Here is a 17,862-nt window from a genome sequence, read left to right as displayed (position 1 = left end):
TTGATTGGCGACTGTGGGTTCTGAAGTCCATCTCGCTTGAGTGGTGTGTCCATCCGGTGGTGAGCGGTGGCGGAGCGGTGGCGGAGCGGTTAGCGCTCACGCTGCGCTACGAACCCGGTGACCCGAGTTCAGGATTCTCGCTCGCGGCCAACGCCGGTGAACAATTGTCTGAACCGGTTCTGGGTCTCCCCTAGGTCGACTCGGCCTCAAATGAGTATCCGGTGCGATGCGTAAAAACTTCGCCACTGGGAGGGGGTGGGTAAGTGGTGGGGGAGACAAAGGCGGTCGGGCGTGGTTACTGGCCACCCACCCCCCCCCCCTAGTGTGCCGTGCCGGCCTTCATAGGTTGCTTACTCGCTCACAGCACCACGGTCTGTTGAGTTCTCACACGGGGAATCTTTTTTTTTACTTTTTGAAGTCCGAACCATCGAACGCACCGCCGACGCAATGTCCCAGCCCACGCACATCCTCGGCGGGGTCGCTGCAATACCCACGGCCGACCTCCTTGGAGTGGTAGAAAGGGAAACTTCAGCGTTCAACTGAAACAAACGCGTTACAAAACTGTGGTGCCATGCGCATTTAAAAAAAAATTACGTTAAAAAAACAAAAATCTCTCTCTCATCGGACTCTTAGCCGCTTCAATAAACCGCCTGTTAACAACACCGCATTCTAACACAGCTTTATTGTGGCTGCGGTTGAATTGGGACGTCTGTTTATATATAAAAAGAGCTTTATAGCTCATCAGATTATAAATCAATATGCAGATTATAATAATCTAATAGTAGTTTAACGTGAATTGATAGAAAAAAAATGAAAACTATTTCCGAACCGCTTGGAGTTTGCGAACGCACACCCCCCCCCGACTCGCACCCGGAAGCGGAAGCGTGCGAGGCCGGCCCCGTGGGGAGCTCCGCACGTGGCTTTGGCTGGCCACGTGGAGATTCGCTCTCACTCGCCGTAGGCCTCTGGTTTTTTAAAAGTCTAAAAGTGCAACAATAACAACAACAAACAAACAAAATACTTTACTGGACGACGGTACGTGTATGCCACGGGAGAGGGGTTTGACGCTGGAACTGTACGACACTTGCAACCGGGTGCCTAAATTTAAGACCGCGCTTGCAAATGTTGTTACCGTTGTCTGTTATTAACCGGCACTAAACCTTTCGTTCGTGACGATATTGGATGTAGCTCAGGATGCTGCCACGTTGCTGAAGCGGTTAGCATAGTGGACGTGCACGCGAGATGTAGCCGGTTCTATCTCGCAGCCCGTCAGCAGTACTCTTTATGTGTGGATCGGGGGGGGTGTAAAGTTATGGGGACTTGCCTCCCCTTCCAAAGGCGTTATGACCAGCGTGGGAGAGTAAGGTGGCTCTAGACCTCTGTCGAGTGGAGGAGGCCATTTCGCCTCCAACGTGTTGCAGAGGAATGACCACGAAGGCGAACGCACGAGAGATGCGGTGAGCGAAAACGCCTTTGGAAAGTGACCACGGCGTTCGCGTCTTCCGCCACCACGCGTGACGGCGTTTGTAACGGGAAAGTCTCCATCGGGATGCTAAACAATTTAAAAAAATATATATTGTCAGGAGTAACGGGAGATAAGTCGCCGTGCACGCATTGGGGATAGTTCGCCTTCACGTGTCATCATAGACGCGGTTCCCCAACCCGCTTGCTGGAACTGTCTCAGAGCCGCCTCGCACCCCTCAAGTTGGGGGTCTTAAGCGCGGTACGTTGCTGGTTAAGCTCATCCCATCGTTCTGAACATCAGTTAGGTGCCGGAGGAATGGAGAGGTAGAAGCTGCCGGAACCACAAGCGCGCGTTGCCACACCTTCCCCGGCTAAACGCGCTGTTGTTGTTTCTGCTGCTGCTGCTGTTTTTGTTGCTGCTGTTCTTGCTGCTGTTGCTGTATTTATTGCTGTTGTTGCTGTTGTTTCTGCTGCTGTGTTGCTACTGTTATTGCTGTTGTTGCTGCTGCTGTCCTTGCTGCTGTTATTGTTATTGGCTGCTTCTGTTGTTGCTTTTGTTGTTTCTGTTGCTGTGTTGCTACTGTTATTGCTGCTGCTACTGTTATTGCTGCTGCTGCTGTTCTTGCTGCTGTTATTGTTGCTGATGTCGTTGCTGCTGTTGTCGTCACCATCGCTCTACGAGCAGTAGCCCCGGAGCGGCGGAGCAAGCCATGGCGAGCGCGGGCGTTTACGCAACCATCCCGGCCACGCTCAAGGGCAGCCGCACGCCGTGGCCCGAGAAACTGAAGCTGGCCCGCGCCGCGTGGAGCTCCCTACGCTGCCTCCTGCCCAACAAGGAACAGGTACCGGAGGATCGCCGAGTCGGAGACGGATTGGGGGGGGGGCGCGGTGGTCGGCAGGAGGAGGAGGCCACGCGCGGAGAGGTGCCACGGATGCAAGGGGAGCCACACTGGTGGAGGAAAAAGTCGAGGATGTCGGTCCACCCATCACGCAACAAACCATCGCGCAAACTGCGGTCGTCCTCGCAGCGCCCGGCGGCTTTTTGCTGACCGTCGAACGAAGACGGTGGTCAACCGGTCGCGCGGCGCTCTCGGATGCGCTTCTGCGGCCGTCTGGAACGCTCTTCCGATATTAGGAAGCCACTGGAGCTACGCACTTTTAAGACTAATTTGGAAACTTATTTTTTTCGAACTGCATTTTGAGTTTAGTTTGTTGTACTTCCCTCGCACTTCTGAATTTCACGGTTGGCTGCATACGGTGCGTACATACGTACACCCTGGGGAGCGTAAATGGGAAGGAGGGGTGGCTCAGATGAAACAAGAACACGAATAGTGAGCAACTCATGTAAGTAAATGTGTTGTCTGTTTTATTACTGCTCATCGCTTTATAATCTGTTTACTTGCTGGAACATTTGGTTGTGTGGGCACTGAATGAGTAAAAAGCAGAGACTAATTAAAACCAGTATATAAATGCATGTTATTGTTCCCCAAGCACTGTTAATCCGTTGCACGGTTAATTCGTTACTCAGATAAACCCTCCACTGTAGCGGAGCTGGACAATACCTCTGGGCTTTGCGATATGAGCATCGCGATGCTGTGTTGCCTACAGTTTAAGAAACCTAATTTGCCAATCCGCGAGTCGGTCTGTCTGTCGCAGCACTTCCCTGAGCCCAACATTAGGAAGTAAAAAAAAATATTTCACCAGGTAAGGCCGACTGAGCTATATAACAATTTTTCAGAAGCGGCCTGGCCACAAATGATAGCCCAATGGAGTGGCTTACCACGTGGAAATTTATGGCAGCCAAATACACAAAAAGCGTGTTTCTAAATGTGGAGGGAAAAACCGGAGGACCCGGAGAAAATTCCACGCGACCACGGGAAGACACGCAGACCCCAAACACACAGGCGTCAGGGTCGGGGTCACGAACCCACGACCTACGTACCAGACGGGGTCGTTAACATCTCGCCACACCACGCTTAGCGCGGAGGCCAAGCGCTGGAGACGAGCGGCAAACATTAGGGCTGTGGGGAACTTGACACGGACACGGTGAGCTAGGAGAGATGCACTGCGCGTGTCCTTTACGATGCTCTCTCTCGGCGGCGTTGCGGACCGACAGCTGCTGCTGGACTGGGCGTGCAACTCGCTGTCGTCGTACTACTCGCGCAAGCTGCTGCTGGACCCCGGCGTCACGGCGCAGCTCTGGGCCTTCCTGGGAGAGGCGCTGGGCAGCGCCCGTGTGCGGGGCGAAGGCCGGCCCGTGTCTCTTCGAGCGCCCGTCGCGCAGGTCAGCCGACTGCCCCCCGCGCTCGGTGACACAACGGTGGGGGGGGGGGGGGGTGGAGGGAGTAGATAGCTCAGTGAAGAGACTCGCCACGGATGCAGCTTCACTCTTGGATAAGTTTCGCTGGTCTTTACGTCCTCGCGGGATCTACGTAGAAAAAAAATGAATAACAGCTCGCCGCTCTTCTAAAGTGCAGTTGTGCAAGGGCGTTGTCAATGACCACTGCTGAATTCCCACAATGCATTGCTTTGATTTATTTACAACCCCTGGGCAAACAGTGAACCCCCTGACTGGGATTTTAATTCACAACTGTCCAATCGATAGTCGGGCGCTACTGTAGCTGGCAGTACAGCAAGTAGTTTCACACTTTCCGAGACACTCATCCGATGTGATGTTGTAATACGGATCGACAGCACAGCTGTTAGGGGTGGCTGTGCTATGACCACCCCCCGCCACCACCCACTCCCCCCACCGACCCTCATTAAATTCCCAGCCGCAACCGACAGCGGTGGTGGTGGCGAGCGATATCTGAGCCGGTCCGAGAACGGTGGAACGAAACGAGCCGAGTTGCGCTGCGCAGATGCTGGTGGAGCGGCTGTGCGAGCTGGCGGGGCTCCGGGCGGCGGAGGGCGCCGGTGCCGGCGTCGGCGGTGCGGAGCTGGAGACCCCGAGCGCAGCGACGCTCCTCGCGTGTTTCCACGACATCCTGCGCACGCCGCCGCTCCGCACCATCCTAGCCGCCAAGCTCGAGCTGCTGGCGCGGCTGCTACGGGCGCTGCTCACGATGGCGTGCCGCTCCCTGCTCCCGGCGTCCAGGGAGGAGGGAGCGCGGGGAGGGGCAGCTCCCATCTCCTCGTCCGACTCTCCGTCCGTCGCTTCGATTCTCCAGGTGTCGCCGGAGTTTAACTGCGGGCGGATTCGCTGCACGCAAACCGACGCGTCGGCACCAGACTCGGCTGCCGCGCCGTTGCTTTGGCCGTTGCTGCCCTAGGCTTGAGTGTCGCGTTGGGCGCGTTGCGGACTTTTGCCGGGAGGTCTTCCGGCAGGATGGGAGTTAAGGAACTTGGGAAGATCCGAAGAGATCGTGGCAGGGAGGGCATTGCGATTGGTAGGGGCACGTGTTTTTGGATGGAGGAGGGCAGGTGACCGAGAGGGACATTGGAGTGGCACGCAGATGTTGCTGAGGCCACGGGAAAGGCCTGAAGCCTGATGGTGGGATAACGTGGGCGGACAATTGGAGGTCGGTTCTCTTGTGTGTGCAACAGCTACGGAATTTGGCAGACGGTGAAGTGTGATGACATCAATTGTATTGGCTATCATGACCTCTTGACCTTTTATCTACACTATATAGATAAGTAATATCTGTCACACAGAGTCGACTAAGGGCTCATTCTGACCGGATGGTGTTGTTGATGAGCTGCGTAGAGCCTTTGAACTTTGATCTTGGTAAAAATATCAATGACCAATAAAAAGTTGGGACAACTCAAGCCTGTATCTAATAAATTAGATGTTTTAACGAGAGTGGATCTTAGTCTTTATTAGTTTAAAACGTCTCTCGAACACGAGAGGGAAAGGGTGGGAGGTGAGAAGGGAAGGAAGCTACCCAGAATGCATTCCAGCAGCAGCAGCGTGATAACAAACCGGTTGGCTCCACGTTGTTTTTCAATGCGACGGTCTAACGATACTTTTTCAGCTCGCCGTCGATGCGAAGCGCGTCCGTTAAGGAATCGCAATTCAGAACACATTATTTCTCCCCGTCCCGTCAGACGGTGCCCGCGCGTGCGCCGGCCCCCCCCCCGCAACGCGACGCCCTAAAACCGCGCCTCCCCTCGGCGTCCGCGCGGGCAGGTGCTGTCGCAGACGCTGGCGCTGTACGCGGCCACGCAGAGGCAGCAGGTGAACGCGCAGCGCGTCTTCCGCCTGCTCACGGGGCAGCTGCTGGGCCCCGCCATCGCGCTCCGCCACCTCCTGCTGTCGGAGGGCGGCATCGCGGCGCTCGGGGCTGCCCAGCAACCTCCCCCCACCTTGCCTCGGTACGACCGGGCCCCCACCCACTCCACAACTCTCGCCTCGCCGGATAAATAATGTGAGATGTCAATCTCACTTTTGTGGGAATATCCAGTGGCCGCCAGCGAATGATTTGTACCCGGCTTACGCCGAGCTGTGATCAAAACAACGAGACAAAAAGCAATACTTGCAAAGTTGTACGTACGCACGTGCAAGTTAATGACGACGACGATGACGATCCGTCCCCGCAGCGACCCCGCGGACGGGGAGGCCCACGCTGGCGCCCGGGCCCCGGTCGCCCGGGACATCCGCTCCCGTCTGGAGGCCGCCGTGGCCGCGGCGCTCTTCCATGCCGACCTGCTGCCCTCGTACCGCGACGAGCTGCTGCCCCCCCGGCCGGACGCCGCGGGCAGCAAGGAGCGGCACCGGAAGGCGCCCGGAAAATCGTCGTCCGGGCTGGCACCGGTAAGCGCCACCACGCGCGCCCCCCCCCCCCCCCCCAGCTGTACGCTTGGAGGCGTACGTACGCGTGCGTGAGAGCCCCTGTGTCGATCCGGAACCTCCACGTCGCCGGGATGGGTATGTTATGTTTGGATGGCCACCGTTGGCGGATAATAGACACCTTTGGTGCCCCCACTGGGGTTGGAGCGTTTTGAGGTGCTCCGGCCGTCGTTACTCAAGCACACGCCATGCCACTGCTGGATGAGGGCCTGCCCACACCGCGGTGGTTGGACCACACCGCGCCACGCTGGTCAGTGCAGGTGGATGCAGGCGGGGGAGCGTAGAACTACAGCCCAACAACGGGTATCGCCGCACCAACCTCTGCTGCCCACAGCATCGACATCTCGGATGACAATCGCACGGGAATTACAACTCGTTAGGAATCGCAAAGCTGTCGCAATCACGTGATCGCCGTTGTTTGCCACCGTCCCACGGGCCGGCACCACGTTAGCCTGCGGAGGCCGGGACTCGCAGCCCCCTGACCTGTGACCTCTCGACCTCATTGCCCATCCCTGCCCATCCCTCCCGCTCTCTTCCCGTCGGGGGGTTCTTTCCACCGCCCTCCCCCGCGCAACGCAGCTGCGGACGATCCTGAACGTGGTGAGCTCGCCGGGCGTGCCGGGCTGGGACGGAGCCTCGGCGGGCGACGACGTCGATCCCGTGCCGTGCGGAGCCGTCCCCTTGCTCTACCGCCAGCTGCTGGAGGCGTACGGTGGTTCGTCGGACTCGGCTGCCATGCTGTGCTTCCGAGCGCTGCGCCGGATGGTAGCGGCGCTCGGCGTGGAGCCGGGAGACGCCGCCGCCGCCGCCGCTGCGGTGGCAGGGGAAGAGGAGGCGGAGGGGACGGGCGCCGCGTCGAACATCGAAGCGTTGGGTGAGAGGCACCGGCGATTCGGTGGTTTTTGTTGTTTTTGGGGAGAGCGAACATGCAAACTCCAGATATCCAGCAGGCGTCATGGTCGGGATCGAATCCACGACCTCCTGTGTACCCGGCGAGGTAGTTGACATCTCCTAGCCACCGGCGGGGAACTTGGTGGCGTGCTGAGCCGCGAGAATTGAGAAGTGTTGTGATGGGGAATACAGCTGAGTCGCCACATTGCTGAGGTTAGTTGGTGGGAGGATTGGCCGTCCAAAAACAATGCAAAACGTACGTGTACAGTAGGCGGTGAAAGTGTACTTATTGCGACCTTAAATCGAGTGGGCGGTGAGGAGTAGGAAGCGTGTGTCGGCTACTGATCTGGCTTAAAAGTAGCCCGTTGACTAGCCGAGACGTGGGCACTGAGTCGCTGCACCTGGACGAGCGAGCCGGAGCGAAAGCGCGAACGGACCCGTTCACCGTCCAGGCGCGTTCACCGTTCACCAGCGCTGCAGCAAGTGCAACGCGGACGACGCGCGGAGCGGGGTCGCCATTCGGTCCAAGGGTCGATCCTTCGTGCCTTTGTCTTTCTCTGTCACCGCGGACGACGCGCGGAGCGGGGTCGCCATTCGGTCCAAGGGTCGATCCTTCGTGCCTTTGTCTTTCTCTGTCACCATGGACGACGCGCGGAGCGGGGTCGCCATTCGGTCCCTGGGTCGATCCTTCGTGGCTTTGTCTTTCTCTGTCACCGCGGACGACGCGCGGAGCGGGGTCGCCATTCGGTCCAAGGGTCGATCCTTCGTGCCTTTGTCTTTCTCTGTCACGGCGTTTGCGTTGCGTTATTCTTCCGGCTCTCTTGTACAGTTAGGCACACTCTATGACCCAGCACATAACATTTGGCAATGCAGGGACTCTTACTTATGAACATTTGACATATGAACTTTCAGAGATACTTTTAGAACCTGTTCGTATGTCCAGTTGCCTGTTTGGACCGAGAGTCGTAAGTTAAACCGCCGCGCAGTGGATATGGCGGTGGTGGCATCTACGTCTGCAGAACATGAAGAACCGGTGGCATCTACATCTACAGGAGGTTGTACAATTGTTAAAGCCGTTAGTGTACACGCCGCACAACATGTTTGGAATCTACAGGAGTAAAGTTGGACTTACGAACAAATTGACTTACGAAGAGAACCTCTGGAACCTAACTCGTTCATAAGCGGAGGGTGCCCCCGTACGTGTATTGCGTAAAAATAGTAAATCCATCGGCACACGCGCGGCGACCTCTTTCCAGGGCTTCGACGCGGAAACGGAATCGACCCGACCGTTCTTGACGCCTCCCTCTCCCTCCCACCCCCTGCACCCCGTGAAGGCTCGCGTCACACCCTGCTGGCGCTGGACCAGCTGCTGGGCGCCGTCGCCACGGCGGACGTCTACAACGTCGCCGTCGACCGCATCCAGCACGGCGCGCTCCAGTTCGCGTTTTACGAGCGCCTGGCGGCGGCGCTGCTGGCGCGCCCGAGCCCGGCGCTGCCCGCGTGGCACCGCTGCCTGCGCTCGCTGCTGGGCCTCAACCACCTCATTTTGGAGCCCCACCTGCAGGTGCCGCCGCCGCCGCCGCCGCTCGGAGTAAAACGATAAATCGGCAGTTTCCGTGATCGCCGCGCCAAAGTTGCATCGTGCACCCTCCGAACGCGGAGGTGGGGGGAGGGGGTTAACGGGTGACTCGCGGGCCCGGCGCGCGAATCCGCGGCTCTGACCGCCCGTCTCCTCCCGTCCCCAAGGCGTTGGTGTCCGTCGCGTGGCTCGGGCCCGAGCCGCCAGAGCCGCGCGGACGCAAGGCCCGCGACGCCCTGCTGTGCACGCTGCTCGCCACCTACGCCAAGCTGCGCCAGCTCGCCAAGCCGCTGGGGGCCGCCTTCTCCTCGCTGTGCCGCGACGGCGACGGCGACGGCGACGGGAGCCCACGCGGCTCCCCGTCGCGCCTGGTCGGCGCCGCTCTGGGGGACAAGCTGTCGGAGTGCCTCGCCGAGCTCCCCGCGGGGCAGGCGGCCGACGTGTGGGAACTGGCGCTGGAGGCCGTCGGCTCCAGGCTGCCGCCCCCCGGCGCGCCGGCGCGGGGGGGCCCCCGCTGGGCCCGGCCGCTGCCTTCGGTGGCGCTGCTCCTCCACGCCGTGCTCTTCCGGGCGCGCTCGCCGGACGCCGCGTGGCCGGCGCCGGCGGTGGCGCGGGCGACGCGGCTCATGGAGGCGACGCTGCGCGAGGCGCTCGCTCCGCTGCTCCTGCTGTGCCACGCGGAGGGCGGCGCCGGGGGGGAGACGGCGCCCGCCCTCGAGGCCGCCCTGACGCTGGCGCACACGTGGGCCGAGCTCGACCTCTGCTTCCAACTCAACTGCCCCCGGTACCGGTCGCCCGGCAGGGACGCCGGCGCCGCCGGCGGTGCCGTCGCGGGGGGCGGCGCCGAAACCACGGACGACGCCGGCGGCGACGACGGCGGTTTTGCCGCCAACGCGTCGGTGGGCACGTACGACTTCCGCTGCCTGGCGCCCGCCGTGCCGGCGCGGGTTTGGCGTGGGCTCACCAGGCCTCTGCGACGAAGCGGCGGCGGCGGCGGCGCGAGCAGCCGTGCACGGTTCCTGCTGGCGACGCTGAGCGTGCAGAAGGTGCGCGTGCTGTCGCTGCGGCGCGCCGACACCGGTTCTCGCGGCTACGTCCGCAGCCTGCGGCGCGCGGCCCATCTCGCCGTGCGGCTGACGCCGTGGGCGGACGGCGCGCGGCAGGCGCCGTGGGACGGGGAGGCGGCCTCGGTGGACGAGGCGTCGCGCGCCGCCGCGCACTGGCACCTCGTGCTCGGCCACCTCCCGCTGCTGCTGCCCCACCTGGCGCCCGGCGACGTGCAGGCCGTCGCCGACGCCGTCACGGACGCCGCGCTCGCCTCGCCGGATGACGAGGGAGCGGGCGATGCCGGGGGGGCGACGCCGCGGGCGCTGGCGTGGGCCCTGCTCCGCGGGCCGCTGCTGCCCGAGCTGGGCGCCGTGCAGGCCGCCGTGGTGACCGCGCTCGTGGCCCGAGCGGCCGAGGCCCTGGGCGCCGGCGACGACGCCGGGCGCGAGGGGGCGCCGCCGTCGTCGCTGCTGCCGGCCCTCGCACGCCGGGACCTGCCCTGGGCCGCGGAGGCGAGCGCGGCCGCGCGGAAGGCGGCCTACGTGAGGCCTCGCCGGGACGACGGAGAGGACGACGACGCGGAGGACGCGCCGCCGGCGCGCGCCGTCACCTGGGCGCTGCTGGACGAGGTGGCGCGGGGCATGTTGGGCGGGGCGGCCGCCGGCGCGGCGCCGCCCCGGCTCCCGCCGGCTGGCCTGGCCGCGCTGGGGCGCGTGCTCGACGTGCTGGCGGCGCAGCGCCTGGACGCGGCGCCGCCGGGGACCGCCGCGCGCTGCTTCCTCGCGCTCTTCGCCGTCGTCTCGAGCTTGGCGCCCGCGGACGAGGCCTCGCTGCGCCTGCTCACCCGCTGCTGCCGCCTGCTGGCGGCGCTGCAGCGCGGGAGAGCGGGCGCGGCGGGGGCGCCCCGCGCCGCGAGTCCTGCCGAGACGCTGGAGGCGCTCGCGCGGCCGCTGCTGCGCGCTGGCGCGTGCGCCGCCTCCTGCGGAGCGGCGGCCGAGGCGGAGCACCGGCGCGCCGTGCGGGGGCTGTTCCGCGCCGCGCTGCTCGCCGTCGCCGCCCGGCCCCGCGGCCGCCGCGGCGGCCCGCTCGCCGTGCGGGCGTTCGCCGAGTTCCTGCTGGCGCAGGCCGACGGCGCCGGCCTGCGCCGCGCCGCGCCGGCGAGCGGCGAGCGGCGCCGGCGCGGCTCGCCGCCGGCGCCGTCCTCCGCGCTGCTGGAGATGGCGACGGCGTTCTGCCAGGCGGCGCTGGCCGATTCGGCGGCGGCGAGGCGCCGCTCGTACGCCGCGGAGCCGCGCCGGCCGCTCGACGCCGTGGCGGCCGCCGCGGCCGTCGTGGCGCGGGGCCTCCTCGACGCCGACGACTCCGCCGGCGTCGACGCCGCCGACGAGAAGCTGGAGCTGCTCGTGGTCCCGGCCGCCGTGCTGCTGGAGGCCGAGCTGCTGGCGCCGGGCGGCGCCGCGACGGAGGGGCTGCGGCACGGCGCGGTGTACGCGCGCGTGTCCGAGCGCGTCGTGCGCCGCCTCCGCTCGTACGAGGGCGGCGAGGACGCCCGGCGCCGCGTCGCCTCCCACGCCGGGTTCCTGCGGCTGCTGCTGCGGGGGGCTGCCGGGGAGCGGGGGGGGGGAGCGGCGGAGACGATGGCGCCGGCGCTCTTCTCGGCGCTCGCTGACCTGCTGGCCGGTGAGGCGCCGGTGCGGGGAGGGGTCGGGCCTGGACGGTTCGCGGCCCCATCCTCAAGTCTACTGTTGGATTACGGTTTCCTTCCCCGGTGCCCTGTCCGTCGTGGGGTTTGTTTGGCCGTGCCGCGCGGGTGGATTGGTGGAGGGGAGAGAGTCGGGGTGAGGGGGGGGCGGTGGCACGGCTGTGGTCACCGCGGGGGTCACCGCGGGGTCACTGCGGGGTCACCGCGGGGTCACCGCGGGGTCGCGCTTCACTCTCCGCCGATGTTGGGTGAATTGGTGACTTGTGTTTTAGTTTTACATCCCGTGCCCGTTTGTATCGAACAGTTTTGTTCACCGTCATAGTGCGATGAATGTTATAGTTGCATAAACATTATTGAAATGAACCTACAATGCAATGTGAGCTAAACCACTGATAATTGCTTTTAATCTGGGAAGTCGATGCATTGTTACTCGCCTAATATAGTTTTCCACCCGTCTGTGTGTCCGCCCCGCGCCCCCCCCCCCGCCCATGCCCCCCCTCGCCGTGGCCCCCTCCCCCCCACGGACTGTGCCAGCCCCCGGCGTGACGCGGGAGGAGTTCTCGGCGCTGCGGCCCCAGCTGTCGGCGCTGGGCGCTCCGCTGGCGGCGGCGTGCGGTGCCGAGCGGCTCCGGGCGCTCCTGCTCGAACTCCTCGGCGCGCTCTCCGCTCAGCGGCTGCAGGGCGCCCGCACGCGGGTAGGGGCGCACGCACGCACGTGGCCAACCGTGCTAATCGGAGGTGCGGGACGACAAACTAAAACACAAAAAGCGGCTCTTAAGAAATGGGTTTGTCGGGCCTCTTGCCTCCCGCCGCCGTCCCCGTGCAGGAGGCCGTCTCCGCGCTGCGTCTCTGCCAGCTGCTCGCGCTCGCCGACCTCGAGGGGGGGCCCTGCGACGCCTTCTGGGGGGCCGCCCCCCGCTTCCTCTCCGCCATCGTGGTGAGCACCGCGCACCCCGGTAGCGACGCCTTGAGTCGATCGGCCGCTCACGTGTGGCGGGCCCGAGCTTGGGTAGCCACCCACGTCTTCAGAGACGTCTGGTGGCCAGCGTGGAAGAGTAGGCCACTTTACCCTTCAGAGTTCCCTCGAAATATCAGGGCTTCGCTCATTTACCTTTTTAGCTGAGACACGAGGGACAATGTACAGGGGGTCCCCGATATACGTCAGGGTTAGGGACCGGAACGACGCCCAGCGGGGAATATTCCCCCGTAAGAATAATGGGAAATGGTGGGGTGGAGGGGGGTAGAGGCACCTCAAGGGCGTAAACGTCGCCGGCGGCGGCAGCAGCGGCGGCGCGGCGCGCTGCCGGCGGTTTCAGGGGCTGCGCCTTCACTGCCTCCTCCCGGCAGACGGTGACGCGGGAGGCTCCGCGCTGGCTGGCGGGCGACGCCCACGCTCCGGTGCTCGCCGCGCTCGACTGCGCCGCGACGCTGCTCGCGCGCGGGGGCAACTGGGACGTCGCGGCGACGACGGTGACGACGACGGTGACGACGGTGATGACGACGGCGGAGGAGGAGGAGGAGGAGGAGACGCCGACCGAGAGCGGCCTCCCCCCGCGGTCCGTGGGCCCCCACGGGCCGGCCGCCCTGGCCATGCAGGCCGTGCTGGCGGCGCCGCTGGAGCGGCTGCCGCCCACGCGCCACCACGAGATGTTCCACGCCTGCCACGAGCTGCTCTTCGCCATCATGCAGATGCACCCGCAGGTGAGGGCGCTGACGGTGGTGGTGGTGGTGGTGATGATAGCGGTGGTGGTTGGTGGTGGTAGTGGTGATCGTGGTGACAGTGATCGTTATTTTGGTAGTGCTTATGATGGTGGTGGTAGTGGCAGTGGTGGGGATGGTTATGGTGGTAGTGGTGGGGATGGTGGCGGTGGGGACGGTTATGGTGTTAGTGGTTATGGTGGTGGTGGTTATGATGGTGGTGGTAATGATGGTGATGGTTATGGTGGTGGTGGTTATGGTGGTGGTGGTTATGATTGTGGTAGTAATGAGTTTGGTGGTTATGGTGGTGGTGGTTATGGTGGTGGTGGTTATGGTGGTGGTAGTGGTTATGGTGGTGGTGGTGGTTATGGTGGTGGTGGTTATGGTGGTGGTGGTTATGGTGGTGGTGGTTATGGTGGTGGTGGTTATGATGGTGGTGGTTATGGTGGTGGTGGTTATGGTGGTGGTTATGGTGGTGGTGGTTATGGTGGTGGTGGTTATGGTGGTGGTGGTTATGGTGGTGGTGGTTATTATGGTGGTGGTTATGGTGGTGGTCGTTATGGTGGTGGTGGTTATGGTGGTGGTGGTAATGATTTTGGTGGTTGTGGTGGTGGTTATGGTGGTGGTGGTTATGGTGGTGGTGGTTATTATGGTGGTAGTTATGGTGGTGGTCGTTATGGTGGTGGTGGTTATGGTGGTGGTAATGATTTTGGTGGTTGTGGTGGTGGTTATGGTGGTGGTGGTTATGGTGGTGGTGGTTATGGTGGTTATGGTGGTGGTGGTGGTTATGGTGGTGGTGGTTATGGTGGTGGTGGTTATGGTGGTGGTGGTTATGTTGGTGGTGATGGTTGCAACGCGCAAGACTCGTCACCTCGCATACACGGCCCCTGTGCCCCTATCGTAAAACACAATCCAGATGTATAAAGAAATGGAGAGGCTATTAAGGGGGAGGTGACACCGCACGCATGCCGCACTAAACTCGTCGTAGTGTTGTGTATATAGACGATAGACAACAGTCGCCCAACCTGTGATATGTGTATTGCCCGTTAAACAAAAAAAACCCCCTCCCTACTCCGACGCTCCCGTGCCCGTCAGGTGATGCTGAGAGCAGTCCCCGCCTTCCTGGGCTGCTTCCACAAACTCCTGCGCTCCGCCATGCACGAGGGACGGCTCCGGGGAGACGGCGACAAGGGTAACCACGCCGCTGCGTCCGACCCTCGGCGGGGGGGGGGGGGGGGGGGCGGTGTCGTGGATATCCTCGCCAACAACGCGGTGACGCTTTTCAGCCACCGCTGTTGACCCATGTCGTGGGGGGGCGTCTCTTTACTTTTTCATCTTCTTTCGGACACCACCGCCATAATTGGCAAACAATGATTTTTTAAGGTTGATTTTTTTTGTCACATTATTCACAACTGCTCCGATTGAAAATGGTTATTAGGGGATGCTCATGCACCTTTGTACCATGATGAAAAGCTGCCCCGGTTTTCACGTTGGTGCAGGTCTATAGAAAAGCATGTAAATAAGTCTCTAAAATCTCGTAAGTTCAATGGAACATTATTGAGAGGGACGAAAATAGGAGGCGTACTTTAGTGCCATGCCTTGTGTAACACTCCCATGCACTCTGTGAGGCCCTGTGGGTTTCGAAGCCCGGTGAGACTCGAGGCCTTGTGAGACTCAAGGCCTGGTGAGACTCGAGGCCTTGTGAGAGTCGAGGCCCTGTGGGTTTCGAGGCCCTGTGGGTTTCGAGGCCCTGTGAGTGTCGAAGCCCTGTGGGTTTTGAGGCCCTGTGACGGTAGAAGTCCTATGGGTTTCGAGGCCCTGTGAGAGTGAAAGCCCTGTGGGTTTCGAGGCCCTGTGGATTTTGAGGCTCTGAGTTTTGAGGCCCTTTTAGATTGATGGCCCAGTGGGTTTTGAGGCCCCTGTGGGTTTGGACGCCTTCCGTGTCCGTCCGGCAGGCACGGGTGGCGGCGAAGCGGCTGAGCTGGCGGTGAGCTGCGCCCAAACGGCCGAGCGCTTGTACGTGCAGGTCGCGGCACGCGTCCAGGAGTTCCCGGCTCTGGCGGGGTTCATGGCTGCGCAGTTTGTGCAGGAGCTGCAGAAGGTGAGCGAGACCTTATCCAGGTCGTTATGCTTCTGGATAAAAAAATAAAAATAATTGATTGATTTGCCCATGCCACGCAGGCGAGTAATTCTCAGCTTGCTGTTGCTATGTCTGATGCCTCCTTCTACTGCTGCATCTACTCATACTTCATCTGCTGCGTCTACTCCTATGTCTACTACTGCTGCATCGGCTCCCGCATCTACTGCTGCCACATCTACTCCCGCTGCATCCACTCCCTTTACTACTGCTGCATCCACTCCCTTTACTACTGCTGCATCCACTCCCTTACTACTGCTGCATCCACTCCCTTACTACTGCTGCATCCACTCCCTTTACTACTGCTGCATCGGCTCCCGCATCTACTGCTGCATCGGCTCCCGCATTTACTGCTGCCACATCTACTCCTGCTGCATCCACTCCCTTTACTACTGCTGTATCCACTCCCTTACTACTGCTGCATCCACTCCCTTTACTACTGCTGCATCCACTCGCTTACTACTGCTGCATCCACTCCCTTACTACTGCTGCATCCACTCCCTTACTACTGCTGCATCCACTCCCTTTACTACTGCTGCATCCACTCCCTTACTACTGCTGCATCCACTCCCTTTACTACTGCTGCATCCACTCCCTTACTACTGCTGCATCCACTCCCTTACTACTGCTGCATCCACTCCCTTACTACTGCTGCATCCACTCCCTTACTACTGCTGCATCCACTCCCTTGCTACTGCTGCATCGGCTCCCGCATCTACTGCTGCATCCACTCCCTTTACTACTGCTGCATCCACTCCCTTACTACTGCTGCATCCACTCCCTTTACTACTGCTGCGTCCACTCCCTTACTACTGCTGCATCCACTCCCTTACTACTGCTGCATCCACTCCCTTTACTACTGCTGCATCCACTCCCTTATTACTGCTGCATCCACTCCCTTTACTACTGCTGCATCCACTCCCTTACTACTGCTGCATCCACTCCCTTTACTACTGCTGCGTCTACTCCTATGTCTACTACTGCTGCATCGGCTCCCGCATCTACTGCTGCCACATCTACTCCTGCTGCATCCACTCCCTTTACTACTGCTGCATCCACTCCCTTACTACTGCTGCATCCACTCCCTTTACTACTGCTGCATCCACTCGCTTACTACTGCTGCATCCACTCCCTTACTACTGCTGCATCCACTCCCTTTACTACTGCTGCATCGGCTCCCGCCGCGTCTACCTCCGCTGCATTTGCCGCCGCCGCCGCTGCTGCTCCATCTAATGCCTTCTCCTCCTCCTGCCACCACCGCCGCCGCTGCCACCGCAGGTGAGCCTGCGCGCGGATGTGCGGCGCCCGCTGGCGGAGGGCGCCTACGCCGTGCTGGACCTGTGCCGTGAGCAGGACGCGCGCGTGGTGGCGGCCACGCTGCCCTCGCACGGCCTGCGCGAGCTCTTCCGCCAGCTGCAGGCCGACCACCACAAGCACCACAAGTACCTGTCGCCGCGGGCCCTTGCCCTCGAGCCCGACGAAGAATGAGCGGGGCCGAGAGGCCGAGGAGAGGGAGAGGCGAGCTGGCGAACGCGTGTCCGGCCGCACCGCGCACCGCTTTGTCCGTTGCGCGTGCGTGTGCTTGGCCAGCCGTGCTAATCGGAGGTGCGGGAACGTGTCCGGCCGTTCCGAGGTGCGACAGTGCGAATACAACGCGTGCGTGCACGCCACACTTTGTACGCCTGTATGCGTGTCGAGCTTCTTGGGCACCGTATGTAGCCAAGCGTGCTAATCGGAGGTGCGGGGGAAGGGACGGCAAACTAAACACAAAAGTGAAAGTGTGCAAAGCGTTGCACCGTGGCGGCCCACACGGTGGCTTGAGAGAAACATCCGCTCGTCTTGCCGACCCGAGCTAGATTGACTCGGCGTCGTTGCGATAAACGTCCAACTTGCCGCGGTTTCTTCACTTGGTGTCACCCCCCCCCCCCGCAGCCTTGTGAGAACAAAACACAACAACGCCGAGGCTTGGATCGACCTGGTAACTCTGTGGAGATTTAACTTTGTAAACGTGGGGGGGAAAAAAAAACTTTTTTTTTTTTTAAACGTGGCCACATTTCGAGCAGGGCCAACGGCCCGCGGGGTTGTCGCACCACGCTGGGGGCCTTCCCGAGCCACCGAGCCGCAACCAAAACCGCGACACGGTGGCCCCACCACACATTTAAATTTCGTTCTGGCGGGCGGGGGGGGGAGGGGGTCAAGCAGGGCGAGGGGCGTGGTGGCTAGGGACGCGCACATCGCCTGTGCGGCGGAAGAGCGACGGTGTCGCCCGGCTCGCGAGAGCGTGAGAGGGAGGCGGACTGTGCCACGCTACGGAGAGTCGAGGAGGAGGAACGTTTGTGTGTCGCGCCGGTTGAGTGGCGTGTGTGTGTGTTCGGTGCGTTGGAGGGTTCAAATAAAAAAGACGTCTCGATTCCGCGATCGTGCCGAAGTCGTGCCATCGTTGGTGCCCCCTCCATGCGACGACGACGTTGACGACGTTGACGACGTTGACGACGTTGACGACGTTGACGACGTTGACGACGTTGATGACGTTGATGACGATGACGACGTTGACG

The 17,862-nt window shown here is 61.6% G+C and overlaps 1 protein-coding gene across 2 annotated transcripts; it reads left to right on the top strand.

Moving 5' to 3' along the window:
• Positions 1 to 837: 837 nt before the first annotated feature.
• On the top strand, positions 838 to 16,989 carry URB2 (URB2 ribosome biogenesis homolog). 2 transcript variants are annotated; one of them, XM_076071110.1, is made up of 15 exons: positions 838 to 1,035; positions 2,150 to 2,306; positions 3,581 to 3,748; positions 4,326 to 4,634; positions 5,594 to 5,778; positions 6,004 to 6,217; positions 6,833 to 7,127; positions 8,479 to 8,708; positions 8,891 to 11,450; positions 12,007 to 12,167; positions 12,299 to 12,409; positions 12,820 to 13,173; positions 14,266 to 14,362; positions 15,126 to 15,271; positions 16,586 to 16,989. In XM_076071110.1, the coding sequence occupies exons 2-15, from the start codon at positions 2,175 to 2,177 to the stop codon at positions 16,793 to 16,795; spliced, it is 5,172 nt and encodes a 1,723-aa protein (XP_075927225.1). In that variant the 5' UTR covers positions 838 to 1,035; positions 2,150 to 2,174; the 3' UTR covers positions 16,796 to 16,989. The 2 variants fall into 2 exon arrangements, with proteins under 2 accessions (XP_075927225.1, XP_032820202.2); XM_032964311.2 differs by lacking the exon at positions 838 to 1,035 and adding an exon at positions 1,043 to 1,457.
• The last annotated feature ends 873 nt before the right edge of the window (positions 16,990 to 17,862 follow it).

Source organism: Petromyzon marinus, chromosome 31 (assembly GCF_048934315.1).
Source record: "Petromyzon marinus isolate PM22_M1 ecotype Great Lakes invasive population chromosome 31, UKy_Petmar_22M1.pri1.0, whole genome shotgun sequence".
Taxonomy (NCBI): Eukaryota; Metazoa; Chordata; class Hyperoartia; order Petromyzontiformes; family Petromyzontidae; genus Petromyzon; species Petromyzon marinus.
Note: the sequence above shows the minus strand (reverse complement) of the source record. Positions and strands in the feature narration are given on the sequence as shown.

What these genes read in the sequence shown, in the direction of transcription:
- URB2 (XM_032964311.2), top strand. Translation starts at nt 1,426, where the DNA reads ATGACCACGAAGGCGAACGCACGAGAGATGCG. An exon ending in TTTTGGAGCCCCACCTGCAG is followed by an intron (nt 8,709 to 8,890) that starts GTGCCGCCGCCG and finishes CCCGTCCCCAAG; the next exon opens with GCGTTGGTGTCCGTCGCGTG. An exon ending in GCTTCCTCTCCGCCATCGTG is followed by an intron (nt 12,410 to 12,819) that starts GTGAGCACCGCG and finishes TCCTCCCGGCAG; the next exon opens with ACGGTGACGCGGGAGGCTCC.